The sequence below is a fragment of the Centroberyx affinis genome, unplaced genomic scaffold (assembly GCF_046629955.1).
Source record: "Centroberyx affinis isolate AG114_WGS23_722 - 3 ecotype Tasmania unplaced genomic scaffold, CSIRO-AGI_Caff_v1 ptg002889l_1, whole genome shotgun sequence".
NCBI classification, from domain to species: domain Eukaryota; kingdom Metazoa; phylum Chordata; class Actinopteri; order Beryciformes; family Berycidae; genus Centroberyx; species Centroberyx affinis.
Genome location: NW_027281018.1, coordinates 40,656 through 63,437, shown reverse-complemented (window position 1 = coordinate 63,437; position 22,782 = coordinate 40,656). Strand labels below are relative to the sequence as shown.

The 22,782-nt window shown below is 39.1% G+C and overlaps 3 protein-coding genes across 5 annotated transcripts; all 3 read left to right on the top strand.

Annotated features, from left to right (window-relative positions):
• Positions 1-2,984: 2,984 nt before the first annotated feature.
• Positions 2,985-10,347, top strand: LOC139658417 (T-cell surface protein tactile). 3 transcript variants are annotated; one of them, XM_071536548.1, is made up of 8 exons: positions 2,985-3,177; positions 3,413-3,760; positions 4,976-5,085; positions 5,376-5,532; positions 6,806-7,435; positions 8,560-8,659; positions 8,938-9,073; positions 9,945-10,347. In XM_071536548.1, the coding sequence occupies exons 1-8, from the start codon at positions 3,096-3,098 to the stop codon at positions 9,960-9,962; spliced, it is 1,581 nt and encodes a 526-aa protein (XP_071392649.1). In that variant the 5' UTR covers positions 2,985-3,095; the 3' UTR covers positions 9,963-10,347. The 3 variants fall into 3 exon arrangements, with proteins under 3 accessions (XP_071392649.1, XP_071392648.1, XP_071392647.1); XM_071536547.1 differs by having other exon boundaries at positions 8,563-8,659; positions 8,938-10,347; XM_071536546.1 differs by having other exon boundaries at positions 8,938-10,347.
• A 1,542-nt stretch (positions 10,348-11,889) lies between these two features.
• LOC139658415 (uncharacterized) lies at positions 11,890-18,975 on the top strand. The gene is made up of 6 exons (XM_071536544.1): positions 11,890-11,985; positions 14,073-14,183; positions 14,425-14,467; positions 14,667-14,758; positions 15,373-15,431; positions 16,364-18,975. The coding sequence occupies exons 1-6, from the start codon at positions 11,979-11,981 to the stop codon at positions 16,760-16,762; spliced, it is 711 nt and encodes a 236-aa protein (XP_071392645.1). The 5' UTR covers positions 11,890-11,978; the 3' UTR covers positions 16,763-18,975.
• Positions 18,976-19,262: 287 nt separating this feature from the next.
• timm10b (translocase of inner mitochondrial membrane 10 homolog B (yeast)) lies at positions 19,263-21,726 on the top strand. Its single transcript, XM_071536545.1, has 3 exons — positions 19,263-19,866; positions 19,979-20,074; positions 20,306-21,726. Exons 1-3 carry the CDS (start codon positions 19,840-19,842, stop codon positions 21,083-21,085), a joined length of 903 nt encoding a protein of 300 aa, XP_071392646.1. The 5' UTR covers positions 19,263-19,839; the 3' UTR covers positions 21,086-21,726.
• Positions 21,727-22,782: the final 1,056 nt, after the last annotated feature.

The following is a 22,782-nucleotide window of genomic DNA, read 5'->3' as shown; positions in this document are numbered from 1 at the left end:
AACCTCCGTTGTTTGCCTCCTGCTGCTAACAAGCAGTCCAAACAGGGTAAGTCAGTCCATCCTTTAAGGCTGGGAAGTCTGTTTGCTTGTCTCTAACCAAAATCTTTCCCAAATTAATGGAAATAAAGACAGATTATCTTACAACTACTCTAAATGACAGAGGTCACACACTCGTGCACATGCTTTCCCCTCTGTCCAAAAGCAGCAGCACCCCTCTCTTCCCGCTTCTGTTCTGGGACAGTCAAGAGAGAAGCATTTCAGTGATCATGGTGCAAACACTATTCATACATATTGTGTTTAAGTAATGGGTTCCAGTAAACCCAATCCACATGCAAGAGTGAAGGTTTGCAAAACGTGAGCTTAGAATTATAAGGTTCTATCTGCCTTCAGGATAGTTCTGAGATATTGAGCCTCAAATTTTTCAGCATCCATTGAGTTAAATGGAGATGGGTCCTTTTGTTTTAGTAATTACAGACTCAAAAATCATTATTTTCAAAAAATAACACCACACAACAGGCACTCATAGAATAGGTTCATGCGACTAACTCAGTTTTGACAAAAAGGTCACATAGAACCTTATAATACCAAGGTCACGAAAAACCAGTAATACTTTTCTTTAAAATGGCCTTAATCCAGTATACAATCCTGTATATTAAAGGTATTGCAATTATACACCAATAATGTGTTAGCATCTCCTTAATATATAAACTTATAGTACAAGGATGTACTATCACAAAATGCACACATGTAATTTTTGTTCTTGCATTTTGCATTAGGGGGGCTTTGATTAATTACTAACGCAGTATTATTGTGTATCTACAATACCTTTTCAGTTTAATACACGGGTTTATATATTGGATTAACCCATTTTGAAGTGTTACACAAAAACCTGACTGATGTAAAGGATAATGTACAGCAAGCCAGTCATTATCGCAAACTTATTGTGCTTCTTACACGGCTACTTACCGAATCATTTGGCACAAAATATTGATTTTAAATTGTTTATATTACAAGCTAAAGTAATTCACAAGCTTCTGCCAAAAAAATGTTTCAGCAGGACTATAAAACCATAGAAAGGTCTGTAGCAAACACCCATCGGCTACACAGAATTGCAACCATAGTAATGTAAACAAATCCACTGAGATTGTCGTTCAGCCTCTAATCAGCTATCAAAAGTTTTGTGCTCTCTGAATAGATTAGTAATAGAAGTAATATAGGAAAATTCTTACATGCTTCTAACCTCGGTTAGCCAAGTGTTCGTTGCATTACCCAGGGAGTACCGTTGTTTTGGCACAAGGGATCTCTAGTTAATTCAGCAGAAATCAGCAAAATCCCCTCTCTGTCATCAGACCTCTTTGGATTAGACAAGCAAGTAGCGCAAATCGGCATCAGCCATGCCGATTTGTTGCCAAATGCTTTGGGAGTCAACACATTAACACTGTTCCCCATGGTCAGAAAAAGACTTGCTGCTAGTTGCTTTTGGGAGATAAAGTCACCAGGGGGTCTGAGAAGTTGCTAAATCTAGTGACAAAGTCGCCAAGCTGGCAACAGTGAATCAACCAAACTTCTTGCGGAGTTCTCTGCGGAGTGATATGATTAGATATGAAACAGCATTTGGTAGTGAGTATTCAACAAAGGTAATATTTAACATTTCAACATTTTAACATTCAATTGTTGCAACATTGCAATGCCAGCTCTAGGAGATTATGGTTTTATTCAAAATGCTTCAGTGCAAGTAGGCTACAATACAATCCAATAACAGTGACACATCCCAGCAAGCATTTGACGGACGTTGACATGGCCCAAACCCAAACACCAAACATAAATTCATATTAAAACAGCTTTGCAACTGTTTTGAACTGACGTCAGAAAGATATTTCGGTCCTGATTTCACAAAACGATGCAGGTAGCAGCCACGGACATCGTCTCAACTTTCATTTTGGCACTATATTTATCCAAGTTTCCAACGTTGGAGCAGGCCGTTACATCAACATCAATTCAACATCAAAATATTTGCTGGGAAATGAAATCCTGTGGCCTCTGATCAGTGAAAAAAGTTTATAGTTAGGCTATAGTTAGGCGGGATGAATTTAATCGGGCCAGTATGCAAGGGAATGGTCTAATGAGCTGAATGCAAGTGTGGAAACGTTTTTAGTTCAGTTCAGCCCTTGAAACATCACCCACTAACATGTACAGAGGTCAAAACAAGGCTGTTATGCGAATAATATTGCTATCAATTTACCTCATTTTCAATCATAGCATCAATAATACATGCATATGAGGTGAGCATCACTACTAACGCAGAGAGTTTTCTTCTGTATAATGGCTCACCTTGAGAGGGAGAAAACAGAATAAGGACATAAGCAGATTTCTGGGCTTTAATATCTGTCAGAGAGGCGCACTCTAACCAGCAGATGGAGCTGCAAAAAAATTTGATGAATGCCATAGGTACAAAAATGCCATAGGGGTATGTGTCTGTGTGGGTGTGTGGGTGTGTGTGTGTGTGATTCCTGTTGTGATTCCATCTATTTTTTTATTTGGGTTTATTAAGTTGCCTATATGTGGACAGGACCACAGCGCATGTCCTTGCCTTGCCTTGTACTACATCAAACAAATCCAAACAGTTTGTTATGAATTTACTTTATTAACATGATTACATACATTCAGTTAATTTACTCTCAAATAAAAGTAAGTCTAATTGCCTAAGCTGAGGGGTGAAATCTGAATAGTCAGCCAAATCTATCAGTCTCCTTCATTTTTGACGGTCACTTCTGGCTAAAATAAATCAAATGCAGGCTCTTCTTGAATCATAGCTCCATTCCATGCTTCAGTGTGATTAGAAGCAAGGTAAAGATTGATGACGGATGTAAGTATGCGCTCAGTGACAGATGTTTTCACCGCAAAGCTACCACACTGCTAACCTGTGACTCACTCTGTCTATCTGACTTTCTTTATGTCTCGCTCTGTAGCTTCCTGTCAAGATAGGTCACCATGTTCTCTCTGTCGCACCGTCTCCATCCCACTCTTTAACCTCAGTCTAAAGCCTACAGTTTCTGTCTTCTCTGAATCCATCACTGGAATCAGCCTAATTGGTAATGAGGTTGAGGAACACAAACATGGCTGGGACTCTATTGGGAACTGCAGTCTCTCTCCTGTTCTTTGCTTCAAATATACAAGGTAATCCTGGACCAAATGTCCTGTTGCTTGTGTAATATACAAGTAAAGATGAGATACCCACCGTGGGTTTGAACTGAGTATTGGCTTCTGGTGTGACATGCTGCCTCGGTATAATGCTATGATTATATCTGCCTGCGTCCCAGTGGACTGCAGTCTTGTAATATCAACTTCATAGTGTATGTGATTTTGTCTCTTCAATTCTCCGGCTTCCATCGCTATCTGTTGTGTTTGACAGCGCTCCGGGATGTTGAGCCGTTTCATTATGAAACCGTGGAAGCAGTAGCGGGCCAGAACATCACCTTACCCTGCCATGTAGAAAACAAGCCTGGTCTCAACGTTGTCCAAATCGAATGGAAAAGGGAAAACAACGCAAAGTTGGTTGTGCACAGCCAAATTCTAGGGCCCCACCTATTTAGGCCTAATGTTAGTATCCAGATAAAGAATAATGATGAGGCTGATGGGATTATTGGCTACAACCTACACTTGCAGGGAGTGGAGAAATGGGACAGCGGCGTCTACATCTGTGACATCACAACTTTTCCTACGGGCTCCATCAGGAGAGAAATAGAGCTAAAGGTCAAAGGTAAGAGGAAGGCATTTGCATGTAAAGAAAAAAAGTAGGTAACCCTTTAAACTACAGGCCATTAATTACCTAACATAACTAAGTAATATCCAAGTAAAATAGATGTAATAACTAGTTATAGCATTAGAAGTTGCTTTTTACCGGAAAGGCCTGTTCTGTTTCTGTTCTTTTCTATTGTTGATGTGAATATTGTACATAGTCAGTACTGGTATGTCTTTTCTAAAATATATAATATATTATTGTATTGTATTCTACATTATAAGCAAATGAAAACCTAATGAAAAAACAGATCGTTTCTGCACAGGTGTCCTCAATTTCTGTAATAAATGGAAGATAAATCAACGCAGACAGTGCGATTCTGACTTTTTCAACTAGTTTATCCTTCGCCTCCAGCACCTCAAAAGTGTTTGTTTGTGCCACTTATCTAATGCAATTACTGGAAAATCACCTTTTTTACTTGTATATTACTCAGTAGTTACCAGTCATTCTAATTATATAACTAGTTATTACATCTATTTTACTTGGATATTATTTAGTTATTTCCAGTCATTACTGAGCAATTAATGTCCTGTAATTTAAACGGTTACCAAAAAGTACAGATCTCTACCAGACAGTTCAGTTTTCAGAGGATCTGTTTGGTGACAGAGATGTACATGTCCAGTCAGAACATACAGTATGACTGCTATTTCTATCTTACTGTCCAGTGTATGTATTTCATGTTACTCCTTATTGCATCAGAGCGCTGTTACTCTGCCAATCTCACCAGTTATTTAATTTTTCATAAATTTCCATGATAATTGCAAGACCACATCTAAGAGTTGTTTTTTGCCACAAGAAACCTCTGTTCTTCTCTCTGTTGCACCTTTTTTTTTCCTCATGCATCAGTCATTTAGTTGTCAAATGAAAAAGACATAATACTCCCTTAACCAGCACCATGTACCTGCCTTTCAGCTATAAGTGAACTGAATGGGGATCATTATCATAATAGAGGTAAAAGACAATTACAAAAAGGTCTTCTGTATGTCTACACTATTAGGAAATAGTCGATAATATTGTGGTCTGCTGTAGATGTCCATCCGGTGTTCACCCTCTACATTCATTTTTTGTACATAGGTTGAAATAATTCTACAGTACATCAAGCATTTTACATAACCAGTCCTATGTTAGCAATTCACTAAATCTTATGTTGTTGTTATTTTGTTTTTTTTCAATTAGATGTTGATAAAATTGTGTGCAATATGAACGGCAAATTTGAGGTCAAAGCTGGTGAAAATGTGACCATTCACTGCCCAGTGTCCCCTGACGCACAGTACAGGTGGATCAAGGTAGGGAACACACAAAAACAGTTCAAATCCCACTAACTCTGCCATTTTCCTCTCCTTTTAGAACCAAAAGAAACAGAAATAATGTGTACAGTCTGGTCATATCACATGCGTCACCAGGCCATTCTAATTGTAAAGGACATTTGCATATATGTTAAATGTTGAATGTTAAATTTTCAATTCATTTGGATGTCAAGAGGATTTGATGACCTCTGACAACAAAACCTAAATTGTAAACACATCTATTTTACATGAAAGTTCTATGTGTGCTACATAACTTTGCTTTGCCCCAGGACAAGAAGTTGGTGTCAGAGAGTGAATCTCTGGAGCTGTGGTGGGTGAGTGAAGTTCAGGCTGGGGTTTATGCACTGAATGTCAACACAGGAAACAACTATCTGCATACAGAGTTTATCCTCACAGTACTGACAGCAACCACAAGCTTAGGGACAGGTAAGACTGCCCATCTCTTTGTTGCTATTTGTTTTTATATGGTTCTCTATTTCAGCATTTCCTCAGGGCTGGATTAACAATTTAGTAGAGGGCCCAAGAGACCCTCTTAATAAACTGGCTTAATAAAATGACTTAATAAACGGCACTGGACCATAGAGCCAATAGCTGACTTTTGTTATTATAGCTCACTCAATTTTAATTTTTTAGTCAGCTGAAAGGAAAGAGACATATTCAAAGGAGTTTGAAGCTGCCGACCATGTTATGAGAGCTTACCAGTAAGTGTGAATAAATTGGGAGCTGCAAAACCTGAAAAAACATGAAACTCTCAATTATTTGCTACAAATCAATTGCCCTGTGGGATTATAATAAATACTGAACTAAGCCAAGCTAAAATATATTCACAGTTCTAAATTTTAAAAACAACCAAACTGCATGTTGTGTGCCCCCAGTGGTTATAGTGCTTGGTGTGCTTGTGAGTGGGCTGTGCCTGGGTAAGAATATAACTAGAAACACTCACAGCCTGAGGGCCCTGCTACTCAGTAGTCCTACTTCCCCATCCTGTATACATGCTGCTCATGAGAATTTGAATCAGTACCGAGAAACAAACACAAGCCGCAGAGACGTCAGCAGTCACTTCCTGCTCTTCCTCTCCATCTACTGTCAACCCGCAAGTTCATACAGACTAAAGTAGGGCTTCAGCAGCAGCAACTCTAAATCAATAGCATGCAGAGTATGTGGGGTGTGGGCGCAATCTGTTGGACAGATTAAAGTAGTGCATCCTAAATGGTGGTTTGAAATAAATAATGGAGATAAACTACTAACTAAAGATAGTTTACTGGTCCGTGTAATTTGGCACAATTTCAATATCTCATTAGTTGATAAAATAGATAGGGGAGTAACTATGGCTCTGTCTCCTGTGCATTTGTTTTTCAAAACTGATATATTAAAAACTTGTGGTCTGATACTGACAAAAGGCTTGAGTGATTAATGTGTCTTGCCATTAAGATCTTGCATTTTGCAACACTTAACGCTTTTGTCTCCAGCGTTACACCATTGTAGCTGACAACAATATTTACAACAATATTTATATTTAAAAGTTTTTTATCTTATTCATTGATATTGTCATTCATGTGTTTTTTGTGTATCTCGTTTACTATGTGAAGTGAGTATTTTGAACAGTGCTATACAAATAAAATATATTATTATTATCATCATTACTATTATTATTATTATGACATGTTTACTGTTGGCTTGTTTGTCATGCTACTTCCAGGTCTTACGACAGTGTCACCTCAGACTAATGTGACTGAAGAAGGTTTGATCCAAACTATGATACCTGCAGACATCGGCCATACCACATCCCCCAGCAGTGGGAGTCCAAGCACTGATACCAATGTAACTTGGACCATGGGTAGCAGCACTAAAGTGACAACTAAGGAACCCCATAATGTTACAACGGCAACTGGAAAGCATACCACCTCTCTAGGCACCTTCCCCTTTTTCACAAATAGGGTGAATATCAGTGTGACATCGCCCCCTGCCACACGCTCTCAGCCTGACCGCTTCCACAACTCCACTGATGTGACAGTCACCATGACTGAGACGGTAAGACAGGATATCAACCCCACCAGCAATCTAAACACAACCCCAATTACTGACGAATCGATGCCCAGTAATCTATCCACTGCCCAGTTCGAGTTGCCTCTGTGGACTGTAAGCAATCAGACTACATTAAGTGATGAGACGAGCAAGTCCGTGCCACCTACAATGAATCCAGAAGACCGTCCCCTAACACGGGCAGAGGAGGCCAGCACCCTAGGAAACACTGAGATGAACCCTGAAAATGCTGGTGCACCCTTAACTGTGAGCGCTGGAGATGACATGGGAGCCAGCGTGGAAAAAGGTAATAATGATGTAATGGTCCCTGTTGGAAAATACTCTTTTTCTTCCCTTAATTCCCCCCAGTGGAACCAACATTTGAAGGATGGAAAAGATTTTGTCATACCAGGGAGAATGGGCAATTTCCAAAAAGCTCCAAAGCAATATGGAACTTTTTCCACATGAAAATAATCAATAAATAGGATTATACACTCAAAAGTTTGAACACACCTGATTGAATATACTATGTTTTATTGTCTTAAAGCCATTTTGATCTAAAGGTTTATGCTTAAATGCTTGAAATCAGTTTTTTAGACAAATATGAATTTCTTTCCAAAGCCTTTGCCTTTCCATCAAGGCAAAGGGCGGCTACCTTAAAAAATCTAAAATATAAGATAGTTTTGATTTGTTTAACACTTTTTTGGTCACTGCATAATTCCGTTTGTATTATTTCATAGTTTTGATGTCTTTACTATTATTATGAAATGTGAAAAATAGTAAAAATAAACAAATATGCATGTGTCCAAAGTTTTGACTGGTAGTGTATATGACCATAACTGGTCATGTGACCCTGTATGTACATGCCTAAATCCCCTTGTTTGCCTGAAATTGGCTTTTCAATGATGTTTGGGACGTTTTGGGACGTACACCATTTGCTGTGAATGTGTGTCATAGCAGCTATAGCACAGGGAAGTCATACAAAAGCAAAGCTAAACATGCAGCAGACAAGACCTGTTCGAAAAAAAACCCACAGATGAACAACAGCATTTTCTTGCTGCAGACTGGCCGCCTTCACCGTCTGCATCTTCATCTCCTGTTGTGGCTTTACAGATGACAGTTACCTCAGCCTCAGGCTAGATGCCGTTTCAAGGTAGACAGCTAATCAAGATGAGTGACAAGTGTTGGGGGGTGGGAGTGCAACCGACTGAGGGGGAGGAGGACAGGACGAACAGACACTTGGCTGCCTCAAGGCGAAAAGCTGCATGTTGCAGCTTTAACCTTATCATTATTAGTTGGACTCTGCTGGAATCCCCCAAAACTTACTGATCGGTTCTAGTTTCCTGCTACAGAACCAGATGTGAAGCCTTCTGTCCCTATCCTCCAGTACAATACAATAGCAGTGACTACTTGTTCCCTCTCTGATCCTAGAAGCTGGTGCACGGAGTTATCTAGTGTTGATCATATTTCCAATCCTGGCATTGATCGCCCTGGTTGCAATTCTCTACAGGAGACACATTATTAAGAAGAGGTGAGCATTTTGATGTTTCTCTCATTTTTCTATAGATACGTGTGGCCTATCTGGGTACAGCCAGCTAACAAACAATGATACCATATGTTTTTCCCTGTTAGAATGAGACAGAAATGAGAAGCAAAATTTGGCATGGCTAACATCATGACAGGCTAGCAAAAATATAAAATCGCTCTAACAATACATGGTTTGGATGTAAATCTAGAAGTGTGACTCCCTGTCTTTATCTATGACCCCCCCCCCCCCCCCCCCCCCCCCCCTTTTCTCACTCTGTGTAGGATGGATCTTCCACCTCCGTTCAAACCCCCTCCTCCTCCAGTCAAGTATTCGGCTATAACACTTCATGAGATTCCAGCAGCTGATACTGTCGCCCCTTGGGGTTTGAGACAGCTACAGAATGGAGAGCTTAGAGCAGGGGTCGGCAAGTACGTTTGGCCTCGGGCCAAATTTTTTCCAAGCAACTGAATGGTGGGCCAAAACATAATATCTTGGACAGAACTTTTTTTTCTACCAAACAAAACTTTTTTTTCCTAATCTATACTATTATATATTGTACAAAAGAGTAATTTGATAAAGTTATTTGTTTAAAATAAAGTAACTTGAATTTGCTACAGACTGTTATTAGTGTGTTATTACTGCTTTGTCTCCTGCTCCACTCTGTGGCTGCGTTATAAAACAGCTTATAATAGTAACCTGCTGATAATGTGACTGCTGTCTTTAATCACCGACAGACTGTCTTTTAAGACATGAATGTGTGTAAATCTCATATTTCTCCTCTCCACACAGTTAATAATAAATGTGTATCATTTCCATTTTGAAAATGACTACTTCTTTGAGCCTAACTAACGTATTGTAATAATTATTTTATGGACTCAGGATTGGATATCCGACGTACGTTACTCTCGCGTTACATCGTTACCCGCGTTATTGTGCGGGAGGTTACATTGTGTGCACAGAGACATTAGTAAAACATTGATAGCTAGCAAGACAAAATGTCACTGTCAAAAGCAATGAAAAGAAAAGTTGACAGCGAAGGTAGGACGTACAAAGAAGAATGGAAAGAAAAGTATGCATTCATCTTACCTGATTTTATTAACGCCAAACCAGTCTGTCTAATCTGCAACGAAGTTGTTGCAGTTTGCAAGGAATACAATATACGACGGCACCACGACACAAAGCATGGCAAGATCAGAGATTTTCAGTGTCATCTGGCGGGCCAGATACTATTACAGGCGGGCCAGTTTTGGCCCGCGGGCCGCTAGTTGCCGACCACTGGCTTAGAGCAATAGCGTTTGTTTGTTGAAGCTATATGATGCTGAATGTGCAATGGGAGTTGATTAATTACATCCAGTAATTGCTTAGTTACAGGCCGTCTTGGTTACATGCAGAATAAAAAAAAAGTCTATTATTTTTAGTTGTGGTTCGTTTCACAGCAGTTGTTAGCACTCAGGCAAGTGTCTGTGTGTGTGTGTGTGTGTGTGTGTGTGTGTGTGAGTGTGTAGTAAATCTGGATGTGTTTGGCTTTAACTCTTTGTATCTTTGTAAAACTTTATATTTTATGATGCTTATTTTAATGCATTGGTAATGTGCTGATATTAACCATGACATTTCCTTGCTTTATGGTTATACATACAATAGTTTTTATAAGTTTTTTGCAAAAGTTTTTATGATTTAAAATAAAAATTAAAAAAATGGCTTAATTTGTCTATGAATTGTTTTTGTAGTGGGCATATTGCCGGTGTTAATATTGTTTACATTGTCTTTTATGTTATTTTTGCACTTTAATATGTTGATGGTGGCTTTCTAATGACTTTTCATTTGCTTTTTGTGTGACAGCAATTGTATTTTATGCATAGAAACAAAACTGCTGTTTGTTGGCACTGTGGGGTTGATTTACTCTACAGAATCTGCTGTAAAGATCATGCTGATTTTCATCTGTTCAACCTGTTTACGATTTCCTGCCATGACAATCCACTACCAGGAGGCCCAATGACTTCCTGTAATGTAGTTGTTAACTGTCAATATTGCAAACTGGCTGACTGGCCTGCATCAAAGACCACTGGAGTCCACATTTACCTCAGAGTGTCACTGAAGCTTACAAAACTGGGCTTGAACCACAAACCACATGGGCTGACTGGCCAACTAGTGTAACACTCACTGACTGCCTCTTCCGCACTGAACACCCATAGGAAGTGGGTGTTCAGTTGTTGATATTTTGAAGTATTTACCAGTTTGAATTTGATACTGCTCCGTTGATTTAAATAATAATTTCATCAAGTATTATAGACATATTTTCTGTGCATCCTGTGCATTTTTGTACATTCAATTTGCTCAGACCCTGCTTAAATGATTTTCTAAATTGATATAATGTAGAAAACAATTATCATTTAAAAAAAAATATTCCACTGTGATTATCCAAGCTTAGACATAGTCTGAAAAAAGGTATTGCTTGCCTCTCTGTCTCTCTCTCTCTCTCCCTCTCTCTCTCTCTCTCTCGCTCTCTCACTCTCTCTCTCTCTCACACACACATACACACACACACACAGTGTTCACACGTATACAATCTAGTTTCTTTTTATAATTGTGACTGATGTGCATGTATCCTGTGCATGGGGCTTCAAATTCTCTATATCAAACAAGAATATGAATCTTGTATACACACAAGACATCCTGCTTACACTGCTGTGGTTGGAAAATTAGAAAAAAAACAAAAACACAATTGTAGTTGTGGCTGGTGTCCCAGCATGGCTAAATGCACACTGTACGTGTTGATTGAGCACATGTTCAGCCCATTCTTTAACAAAACATATTACTCACTTTTTGGACATTTGAAAATTCTGGATCAGTTGTGAGATATTTGTCATGCTCCTAAGGTTACAGCAAAACCAGTATCTTACAATTCACTGTGTTTGCATTGAATACTAAAATTTCTGCCTTTTTAGGGGAAAAGGGTTTTTGTGTGTATGCTGACTTTTTATTTAAATTTACAAATCTTTACGTTGAAATTCTGAATTACAAAAAAGATGTTTAAGAACCATTGTCATCTTTAGGTAATGATACGATGGCCTATCTGAAATCATACTGTACCTAGCAATGGTTTTTAGACAGGGTGCCTCAGAATGAGGTTATCATGTTTCCTGTTTGTAACTGAAAAAGAGCACACAGTATTCAAAGAGCTATGATAAGAGAGGGTTAACTAAGGAATGGTAAAAATAGACTACAGTGCAGCACACCTCAATGACCTAAACACTGTTATGCCCTGTAGCCTGAGAGAAAGAGTGTCAGACAGACAGCCCATATTATTCAAGACGACTGGAATATGTCAGGTAAGATCAGAAGATATAACTTTCTGAATTTCTAAAACTATATTTAGAACTTGAAGCATAGTTTTATAATTAATAGTACTACATTGTACAAAGACTCGCTGCCAACATTTTATGTCGACGTAATGCTGCAAAACTTTCTCTTTGACACAAAAAAGGCAATATGCAATATGCAACGGATATATTGATTCCTGTGCCACCTCACAAAATAACACACAAAAATGAATTGATAATCACACATCAGATATATCCTTTTTCTATATAATGGTATATTGTTCTGTGTTTGGTGAGTGTAATAGAGTTAACCCCTGCCAGACTTTTTAACGAAATCAAAAGAAACCATTCAAACCTCTAGATGGTTCCTCGCTGCTTTTGAAAGCCATTAGAGGTTCCATTATAGTACAACGGATTGTTTTTTTTAGTGGTTCAGTATAGTTCTGGGGTGGTTTTATATAGAGGCTGATGTTTCTGTTTAGACCCAAATGGTTTTATATTGACCGTAGCCTCCTTCACTGGCTGAAACCTTCTCTCTCTTTTCTCCACATTCCTCATCTGTATCCAACGCAAAACTCTGACCGCTCTCCCCCAACAAACTCTTACTTTGTTATGATTCCCACTGGGGAAAAATTGTTAAGGAGTATCTCATGCAAAACTATGTTGTTTAGAAATAGTACTTTTCTTGCAGTACAGTGCAATATTTATTCTTTGGCTCTTAACTCTACACTGTATATAATGTAATGTATATAATATTGTGGATCATTATATATTACAAATTACAAGATTATGGTGTCCATGGTAACAAAGTCAATTGGTTTAGAAGTTATTTGTCTAAAAGGAAACAATTTGTCACTTGGAACGGAATAATTTCAGAATATAGGGATATTCGGTGTGGTGTTCTGCAAGGTTCCATACTTGGTCCACTATTATTTCTTATCTATATCAATGACTTACATTTAATATCTAAAGAAGTGCTTTTTTATATTATATGTTGATGGTACCAATATTTTTCTTACTGATAAAGATGAGCAACTGATAATAACCCGCATGAATGCTGTTTTAGATAAAGTTGATGTTTTGTTTAAAAATAACAACTTATCCCTCAAAAAAAGTGCCTACATGATTTTCAAACCTACAAACAGAAATCTATCATATTTGCACAGCCTTGTTCTTATAGCTGATAATGCTCTTGAACATGTTTCTCATGTTATAATATGTAATCATTGATGGTCAGCTGAACTGGCAAAGACACATTTCTTATTTCCAACAGAGTTGCTAAGAATACTGGTATATTAAGGAGAATAAGACGAAAAGAAGAAAATGTTGCTGGATTTATATTAATCGATGGTCTATCCTTTTATTTCTTAGGTAATATAGTTTGGGCTAGCACTTTTAAATCAGCCTTAATGCCATTTTCTAATTGCAAAGTAAGTTTGTCAGGATGGTTAGCTGGAACTTTCACTCTGCTCACCTTTTCCATACCTTGGAGATTATCACTATAGTTGACTAAATGCCAGATATGTATATTTGTTTTTTACAATAATTTTTGTGTATGTGTGTCTATGTTCACATGTGTGCAAGCGTATATGTGGATGTTGTTTGTATGACATGTATGTGAATTGTAGGGTGTTTTTTACTACAAGCCTTGAAGGGTTTTTATACCACATGTGCATTGTATACTGTTGTATGTATTTGGTCATATTTTCCCTTTCTAAATTGCATATATAAATGAACAAACAGATAAGCAAATAAACAGAACACTAATGTCATAGTCATTTATAGCAACATTGTTGCATCAAGGTCAGAGATGGTCAGAGATTGTTTGATAGTGCTACAGCATGTGATTGTGTTCTTATTAACATGTGATATCTGATGTAAAATGATGACCATGCTTGATTGTATTATTTTGTACTAGTGCCATTGCTTCTAATGTTTTATCTTTTCTGTTTTTATTGAGCTTCACTGAGGGAAATTCTGAGCAATAATGGAGATATTTGATAAAGATTTCAGCCTTAAATCCTACACCAGTTTAGTAAAGCAACTACTGTATTTCTTACTAAATCGGTGGAGGTTTGTTGTTTGTCTTTTTGCAGACTGCAACTATGCCTGGGTGGGTCTGACAGTGATCTCTCTGGCCTTGCTGATTTCTGTGTGTCTCAATGTCATCTTCTGCGTCTTGAGACGGAGGGCCCCCATTTACAGAGGTATGGTTACATATGAAGCTTGTCAACACAGATTTTCAATAAGCTGCTTGGCAGTTTTTAAATTAAACAGTCAGTGAAGTGTAGCACTTTGCTAGCCTTTTCCTCTTAACTTATCGCCACATTTTCTTTAATTATTTGACCTACGGTTTTCGTTGTTTCCAAGTCTCTCCTAGCCTTTACAAAGACATTAGGTCATACAATTATAGCATACAATAAATTGCCAACCATTTTGTTTTTGCAGACACTGATGAGCATATGTACCCACAGGCCTATCAAACAGAAAGGTATGTTTATTTAACAAGGCATATCCATCATAAATTGTGTCCATGTCCTGTATATTAGTCAGGCTATTATTCAGTCCAATATGTCTGAATTTTGTAATTTGTAACAGACAATCCAATATGTCTATTTTCATTGTTATTCACAAATGACCTTGTAGTGTATAAACAAACTGTAAAATTGTTGCTCTGTGTCTTGTTCCAGACGGTCTGAGGATGAAGGACATGATTTTCATGACCACAATCATCATGAGCTGCAGGAAAATCCAATCTATGGGAACATCAGCACAGACAGAGGTGAGCCCAGGCCTGCATTCAGGCAGCCTTCTGGTGTATTATTATTTAGGGCACTCACTACATTTTGACAGGTGTTCTACACAGTACTGATAAAATGCTGAAAATTAGAATGCCAATGAATTCAACACAAACGAGAAGTGGATTTTCTATAACAATTCAATGTTGTTTTGTATACGCCTGGATTTGTCGATGTGATTTTTTTGTGTGTGTGTGTGTGTGTCTATTTGTATACAATAAAATCTTTTTGCGGATGTCATGAAGAGTAGCTGCACATTGTGGCCAATCTTTTGATCAAAGAGTTAACGAATAGCACATACTCTATGCTGTCAGCTCATTTTGACTGATTAAAGTAAGCTACACCATAAGATAAGATCACATTACTTTCCTTTCCACTCACTGTCTTGCTGTAGAATTTATTGAAGCCTGGCTGCTATGTCTATATGAAGTTAGTTAGTTAGTCCAAGTGAAACCTTTGAAATCCCCAAAAAGTCTAGATTTCTTTACTTGAGGAGTGAGGCTAAATGTTTTTATTTCCATCCCATTTATGTTTAGGCTACTTGGTTAGTAAAAAAGCAGATCCACTCATGACTACATCATGTGTTTCACTTGTACAGACCTTGAAGAGGTGTGCTATGAGATGATGACCAAGCAGCGTACGAAAGATAGCGCAAAGGTAACTGCTGTAACTGTATGTTCAGACTGACAGGTATCACAAGCTACAGTATCGCTCTGCAAGTGGTTTTCATGGACAACAGCAACTTAGTTCTTACTCAGCTCCCCATCGTTTTCAGTAGATACGCTGAGTTGTTTATGCTCTCATTACGTACTTAAATTATTTTTAGCAGTTTTTTTTATCATGTATTAAATAGCATGTACTGGAATTGCTGCATCACAATGTGGGGAAAAAATCCATAGCCATATTATTAATGCCTCAATCTACCGTGTCATGGTGCGAGGTGAAGTTTGCACGTGGTGTTGGCTGCTTGGATGTCCAAGCAGGCAATCCAAGGTTTACAAAGTATAAACATGTTTCTAACTCATTGTTTCAATCATTTCTAAATGCTGTAATTCTAGTTTTTTTTTGTTATTATATATTATATATTATATTCACTGATATTGAATATATGATTGCCTCTATCACAGTGTATATGTATGACTAATATATCAACATGCAGGGTAGTTGAGTTCTCAGGCCATTGTGATTGCTTTCAAAACGGAAGGCAGTTGATACGCAGAGACACACTGTGGTCAATGAGACTGTGAACCAATGTGTTCAAATAAGCACAAAGAGGTCTAAAAATAAACTCGGCTCACTGAAATATATCAGAATCTACAGCCACCGAATGCCATATGAAATCACAAGGTGAAATACCTCAACATCAGAAATAGCTTGATATGCTGCAGCATGCAACCAGCTAATAGACAAAGACATCTCACAAACGCACAGAACTAGTACCTTTTATGTAACTTAAGCATTTAAACTGATTCGAATTCTGCAGTGTTCATTATGATAAAGATGACATTACATGTGTTTTTTATCACTCCAGACACCTAATAATGCTAGCATCTCACCAATCTTTAACTTTCTCCATCGTCTGAACCCAGCCTCTTGAGCCTGATCTGAACTATGCCTCACTGGATCTGAATGTGGCCAAGAAACGTAAGAAGAAGCACCGCCACCAGCAAGGCCAGACCCAGGACCCAAGCAAACTGCAGGACCGTCTCTCCCAGCCGCTGCTCCAACCCACAGCCCCCATGGCTGTGTTCCTGGAGGTGGAAGCGGAGGTGGAGGCTTCCCTTCCTTCCAGAAACAGCAGCCCCATGGTTTCCCACAATAGCATCTACCTTAACAGCCAACAGATAGCGCAAGAGACGGAGGACAGGGAAAGAGAAAGGGGCATAAACCCGGAATGGGAGCATATGAGTTGGGAAGGAGACGGTGGGAGGGTGGGGGAAGTAGAGAATGGAAGGGAGGAACAGATAGACAGGATGGTGGTAATGTAAATGTAGGTACATAGATAGAGGAAGAGGCTACACATGGTAGCACAGATCATTTCATCAGCAGCTTCAACCATAATAATGCCCAACAAAATTAGGCACACATCACAGTAGACCAACTCCTTTCAAACTGTTCAGAATTTAATTCTGGGGCACATGAGGAGGGCAACATAAGTTATTTCCTATTGCAATACTGCTAGAATGAAAACTTTACAACCTGCAATGTAAAACAAGCTCTACTTGAGCAATTTCTTCTTTGATGTAAAGAAACTACCTCTTGAGGTCTCCACCCTCGGCAACTGTGGAACAAAAACACACCTTTCTTTCCTTTCTATGTGCAGAGGATGGAGGATACAAAGTGAAAAGGAAGCTCTGTCTGTGACATTTATAGGTTAAAGGTCACATGTGGAAATTTTCAATTTATTGTGAAAGATGAAGAAAACATCAAAGGACATTGTCAGCCAGGACACAGAGGCACTTTTGCTGTTTTGATGTCTCATAATCATAGATCTCCAGATGTCTCATAAAAAAAGGTGTTAAGGAAAAAACTCTTGTCACTCTGACATTTGTTTTCCATGCTGTAGGCGACTGCCAAGCCTCGAGAGGCAACGTTTTCTTAAATAAATCTGCTTGCATGAGAAAACACTGAATCTGCATTTCAGCAAAGTAATGACTGAACATTAAATCCACATTAAACATTAAATGTCATAAACGCAAGACATGTATGTAAGGATGAGAGACTTATGTTAGTGTGTCAATAATGTAGTTTTATTTGCAAAACAATGGTCATATTGCCATGTAAATGTAACCCACATAGGATTTTCTAAATGTATTCTTGTCAAAGGAATTAACTTTACATTAGCTTTACATTCTATAGCACTAGTGAGCTAGTATTCTGTCAGCAAAAATGTTGATTTCCATTTATCTACTGCCTCTAAAACATTACTTACCGCTCTACTGTCTGCTGAAAAGGAATTGAGCTCTAAAGTGTACAAGGCAGTCAGAGGCCTGCGACATCCTGTGTGGCCATTAACCATTTTTTTGACAGTTTTTCAATAGTGGACCATGGCCTACTTTCTTCTATTGATTCATTTTTTCCCACAGGCCTACGGAGTATTCAGGGATTTTTGGCTTGAACTGGCACACAGAAAAACACAGACGCAACAGGCTCAACCGTTCATATGTTGTGATAACTCCCAACTGAATCATTTGAAATCACAAAGCAGACCAAACAGACTACTGTCTGTAACTGTCAGAACACATTTTGAGGAAAAAATATAGGACAACATCCTCACCATTACAAGAAAACCTGGCAAACTTTTTCATTTAAGATGAATCCTGTACGGTGTTTCATGTTAAGGGTGCTATATGTAGCATTTTAACATCAATAAATAATTACCATATTACTTTTGAAACATTTGTATAATTACTGTAAACAAACGAGACAATCAGGACGAATATTATATTTTACATTGTGTGCATCAGGTCAGATTTCACAGGAAAGCTGCTTCACTGCTTTATGGCACAAAGGGAAATCGTTTTAAGGCACAAAACAGAATGCCTTGTTTTTCGCAATGGCAGGTGGTGGAAGGATTGAAATGCCAATGGAAAAATCACTTCCAACATTTTTATTCTCTTCAAGTGAAAAAGAAAACAAATGCATACAGAGTGGTACGATTGAGGGGAGGGAGGAAAAGCAGCAACAGGAAGCAATAAGCTTTATGGGAAACCTGGTCTTAATTTTTAGAAACACTAACACTAACAATACCACTGGCATAAGATAGAGACAACCAGTCGTCTCAACCACGGTCTCATTTGTTTATAGAAATTATTCCAAGATATCACAATTCATTTGACAATGATATGTTGATGTTTAGACATACTACATGTACCTTTAAGAGACAGAGTTTTCTCTCACAAGCCTTAGGTGTGGCTTAGAACAGAGATGAGGCAGAAGGAAGAAGTCTCACTCTGCTTTCTATTTCCAGACTGGAGTCTCATGCTGCTTTCACATTGTGGCCTAAAAAAAAACCATATTGGTCGGCATTGTGGGATGTCAGTTAACTGCAATTTTGATCAAAATAGGTTTGACTATTCCATTCATACTGATACAATAAAAAAACATCTGTTCAACATCTAGCGTTGTGTGACCCATGCAGACAAATGGAATGACTCAGCCAAACCAAAATGTGGCTGTATGTTTTTTTCTCCCAGAAAGGTTTTTTTTGTTTGTATGTTTGTTTTCCTGACTATAGCTAGTTAGAAGAATGATCACAAATCATCTTTGTTATAAGAGGAGACAATTAGAGTTTGTGTACAAACATTTGTGGGTTTGTTGATTTCACAATATCTAGTTTGTTTCACTGCTGCGGTCAAAATTGGTGAAATTAAGCTTCTGTTGTCATGCTCCATCTGCAGGCGCTGTTGGTAACATTTTCATCAGCGCTGGCAGAGTTTGCGTCATTCTCCTAATTGAAAACAATGAACGTCTAGTTTGCTGTCTACCACATACTGCAGCATCAGTGTATTGGTGTTAACGGAAAAGTTGCGAGATATGGCATAGGCCTACTGCTGCAGATGAACAACAAACAAGCAATAACAAATATCTACGCTTTATTTGGATCAAATTATACACAAACACAAACCAAAAATACTGAAACAGTATTATGTTAACATAGTACTTCATTTGTGTATGAACGCAGGGCCGATTTAGCAGCGCTCAGGCTACCTCCGGTGACGTCACACACCAGGAAGCCCAGCAATCTTCAGCTGGGAAGGTGAATCCGGAAGTTGAGCCGTTTTTTGAACTATCGAGCGACTCATCTTCATAACATAGACGATCTTTGTCAAAACATGGCAGCGCACATGTGAAAGTCATGGTATATTCATCTATTACTTGAATGCGGACATAATTGGGTCTAATTGGTTGGATATTGTAGCTGGTATGTAAGTTACGTGTTATAAAATTGGTCTCATACATCTCAGACAGAAGACGGTACGGCTGTTTCTTTTACTAACCAGAAAGCGGTGCTGTCGATATTAGCAAGTTAGCTAACCAATCGGCAACCTTGGACGGATCCGCTATGGAGCCCGACCAGCAAATGCGAAATGTAAGTCACATTAATTTTTCAGTAATACGCCACCCTAGCTTACAAACAAACACATTGAGCACATTAATCTGTGGTTGTGTTATTGGTGTGTTCACTGCATTGTCTCTTGTAGCTGCGGGATTTCCTGATGGTTTACAACCGCATGACTGAAATTTGCTTCCAGCGATGCACTAGCAACTTCAACTACAGAAACCTCACCATGGACGAGGTGAGAAGACTGTCAGGTCATAAATAGCCTGCCAAATGTATTTGTAGTGTAGAGACATTTCAGGGTTGTAGTTATTTGTCTCTCTTCCTCTGTCAATCTGAGTACTACTTCTTCTAATGTGTAGTGATTGTCCCTGTTTCTCATCAGCTGTTGTCCACACTGTGACTGAAATGCTCTTTTTTCCCCCGCAAATATCGTGAATCAACACATCTGATCCATGTTGTGTTCCAGGAGCGCTGTGTGGATAATTGTGCTGGGAAGCTGATTCGCTCCAACCACCGCCTGATGGGGACCTATGTGCAGTTGATGCCTCGGATGGTGCAGCGGCGAATGGAGGAGATGGAGAGCAAGGCTGCAGAGGCGGAGGCGGAGGCGGCAGCGGCAGCGGCAGCATCTGGAGCAGTGGGGCCTGCTGCCACAGAGGCTTTACCAACCACTGAAACCCCCATCACCCCATCTCCACCCACACAAATACCTCCAATGTTACCTCAAGCAGTGACTGATGTCGGACCAGTTCAGACACCCGCTGTACCTGGACAGGCAACTGATATATTTGTAGTATCTGCTCCTTCCCCTGTTTCAGGTGAAGCCATGGTAAGGCCAGACATGCATGACTCTGTCTTAAAACCAGCAGCGTTACATATTCCATTAGAGCTGGATGCTGCTGTGTCCAAATCCACAGCAGCCGCACCAGTCACAGAAATGAAATTGGCAGCTGCCACAGCGCTCACGTCTGCCACCGAAACAGTAAATCCCCTAGCGCTTAATAAATCTGCCAATGGACCGTCTTATACAGCAGTCTTGCCTCAGTCGGCCATAGCCGGCACCCAAATTGAGTCTGGAAACTCTGTGCCAGTATCTGTTCAGCCTGTGTTTACACCGTCAAGACCAATTACACTATCAGAAGATGCGCCTGTGTCAACAGTAGCAGCTCCTACAGTGTCTAAAGCCACAGAGAGCCTGTCAGGCCAAGACAAAGCCCCAGAGGTTTCCCCGCTGTCAGGCCAGTAATGATGGCCAGTCTGGGTCTGTCTGAGGTAGTCCAGCCCCTCGCTGGTCCACCCTGCTCCCCCTAATATTACAGAGCAGCAGGCCATATCTAATTAGCTGTAATGACTTATCACTTGCAGTCCCAAATGCAACACCATCCACTGTGACATAACAGGAAATGCTGTTGCCTGCTGTGGTGAGAAATGGGGTCAAGAGTGTCAGTTATAAGAATAGCCATCATCATTTATATATCAATTATATAGCAATTTTAAACAGTGTTGCAAAGTGCGTCAGAAATGCTAATAATAACACCCAAGAAGCTGACCATTAAAAATCCCAGACGTAAAGATAAAACAGGGTTGTGAGAAGAGGCAAATATGAGAATGAAAATGTTATATAAAAAGCTTGTCTGTAAAATGGCATTTTGAGAAGTGATGTTAAAGACTCCTGACAGCCCAATCTCCACAGGGATAATACCACAGCCTGCAGGCCTGGATGGCAAAGGCCCCATCGTATTTGGACTTGAGCCTAGACTTTGCAATGGCAAGGAGAGTTATGCCTGATGAGATGCTACAGTAAATTTAATTATGATGCTTACCTTGTAATGCTGCGAAATGTCACAGTGAATAAGGAAGTAAGATGATCTTTAACAATAAAGATGAGAGTATTAATCACTTTGTTCATGTATTCTTCATTGGGAGTGTTCCAAAACCAACATGCTGTTTGTTGATCACAGTATTCATTGTTTAACATTAAAGGCCATCCTGCTGATGGGGGTCCTGCTGACTCAGTGGGCTGGGGAACATGACACATACAATGTTGTACAGTCTATGATACAAATCCAGTTCATGACCTTTGCCACATGTCATCACCTCTCTCTCTCCCTGGTAACTTCCTGACATTCCACTATGTACTATCCTATACAGCAGAGATTCTCAACCTTTTTCATATTGAGGGCCCCTCATTTAGTGCACATTAGAGCCACAGACCCTCATTTGATGAGATTTTGTCTCTTGAACCCAAATCTGAGAATATTTTTATTGTTAGATATGATTTTGAATTCCATGACTATGCATATTAAGTTGAGAGATAACAGTGAAACTATGATCAAAATAGTCATTCTTCTACATTCTGCAATTGCATTAACTTCTGGTAAATTAAATAATGGTGATGTTTAACAATTCATCAATTTCCTTGGGACCCCCTGGAATTCCCTCAAGGACCCCTGGTGGACCCCGGACCCCATGTTGAGAACCACTTCTATACAGTAGCAAAGCCATAATAAGTAATCTTAAAAAGAACAGCATTGTTTGTGATCTTGATTGTCATTACTGTTTGTTCACTTCTCATTCCAGCTGACTATTTATATCAGACAGTTTAGGGCTGTAGAAGAAATAGCCAGTCCATCAAAATGTTATTGGTTAGCTCAAATGATTGGTGTTCCTGTTTGAATAATATGGTGATGTTATTGTCGGGCATCCTGTGGCCGTGGAGCCGGAGCCAAGCCATCAATCAGCTTTACAGTCGCTGTCAGAGAGGAACACAACTTCAACTATGAACATGCTGATTGAAACTCCATGGGATAGATTTGTCTGTCCACAGGTTGTCAAAAAAAGGTGATACTGCTATGATTTTTGCTATGATTTAGCATATATATGTCTTCCTGTGTGGTGTCTGACAGTGATGGAAAAAAGGTCAATTATGACCTTTCAGTTGGT

Excerpts from the sequence above, each read along its gene's own strand:
- LOC139658417 (XM_071536546.1), top strand. The coding sequence starts at position 3,096 with ATGAGGTTGAGGAACACAAACATGGCTGGGACTCTATTGGGAACTGCA. Across the intron at positions 3,761-4,975 it reads AATAGAGCTAAAGGTCAAAG|ATGTTGATAAAATTGTGTGC; the intron begins GTAAGAGGAAGG and ends TTTTTCAATTAG. Across the intron at positions 5,533-6,805 it reads AACCACAAGCTTAGGGACAG|GTCTTACGACAGTGTCACCT; the intron begins GTAAGACTGCCC and ends TGCTACTTCCAG.
- LOC139658415 (XM_071536544.1), top strand. Across the intron at positions 14,184-14,424 it reads GAGGGCCCCCATTTACAGAG|ACACTGATGAGCATATGTAC; the intron begins GTATGGTTACAT and ends TTGTTTTTGCAG. Across the intron at positions 14,468-14,666 it reads CAGGCCTATCAAACAGAAAG|ACGGTCTGAGGATGAAGGAC; the intron begins GTATGTTTATTT and ends GTCTTGTTCCAG.
- timm10b (XM_071536545.1), top strand. The coding sequence starts at position 19,840 with ATGGAGCCCGACCAGCAAATGCGAAAT. Across the intron at positions 19,867-19,978 it reads CCGACCAGCAAATGCGAAAT|CTGCGGGATTTCCTGATGGT; the intron begins GTAAGTCACATT and ends TGTCTCTTGTAG. Across the intron at positions 20,075-20,305 it reads GAAACCTCACCATGGACGAG|GAGCGCTGTGTGGATAATTG; the intron begins GTGAGAAGACTG and ends GTTGTGTTCCAG.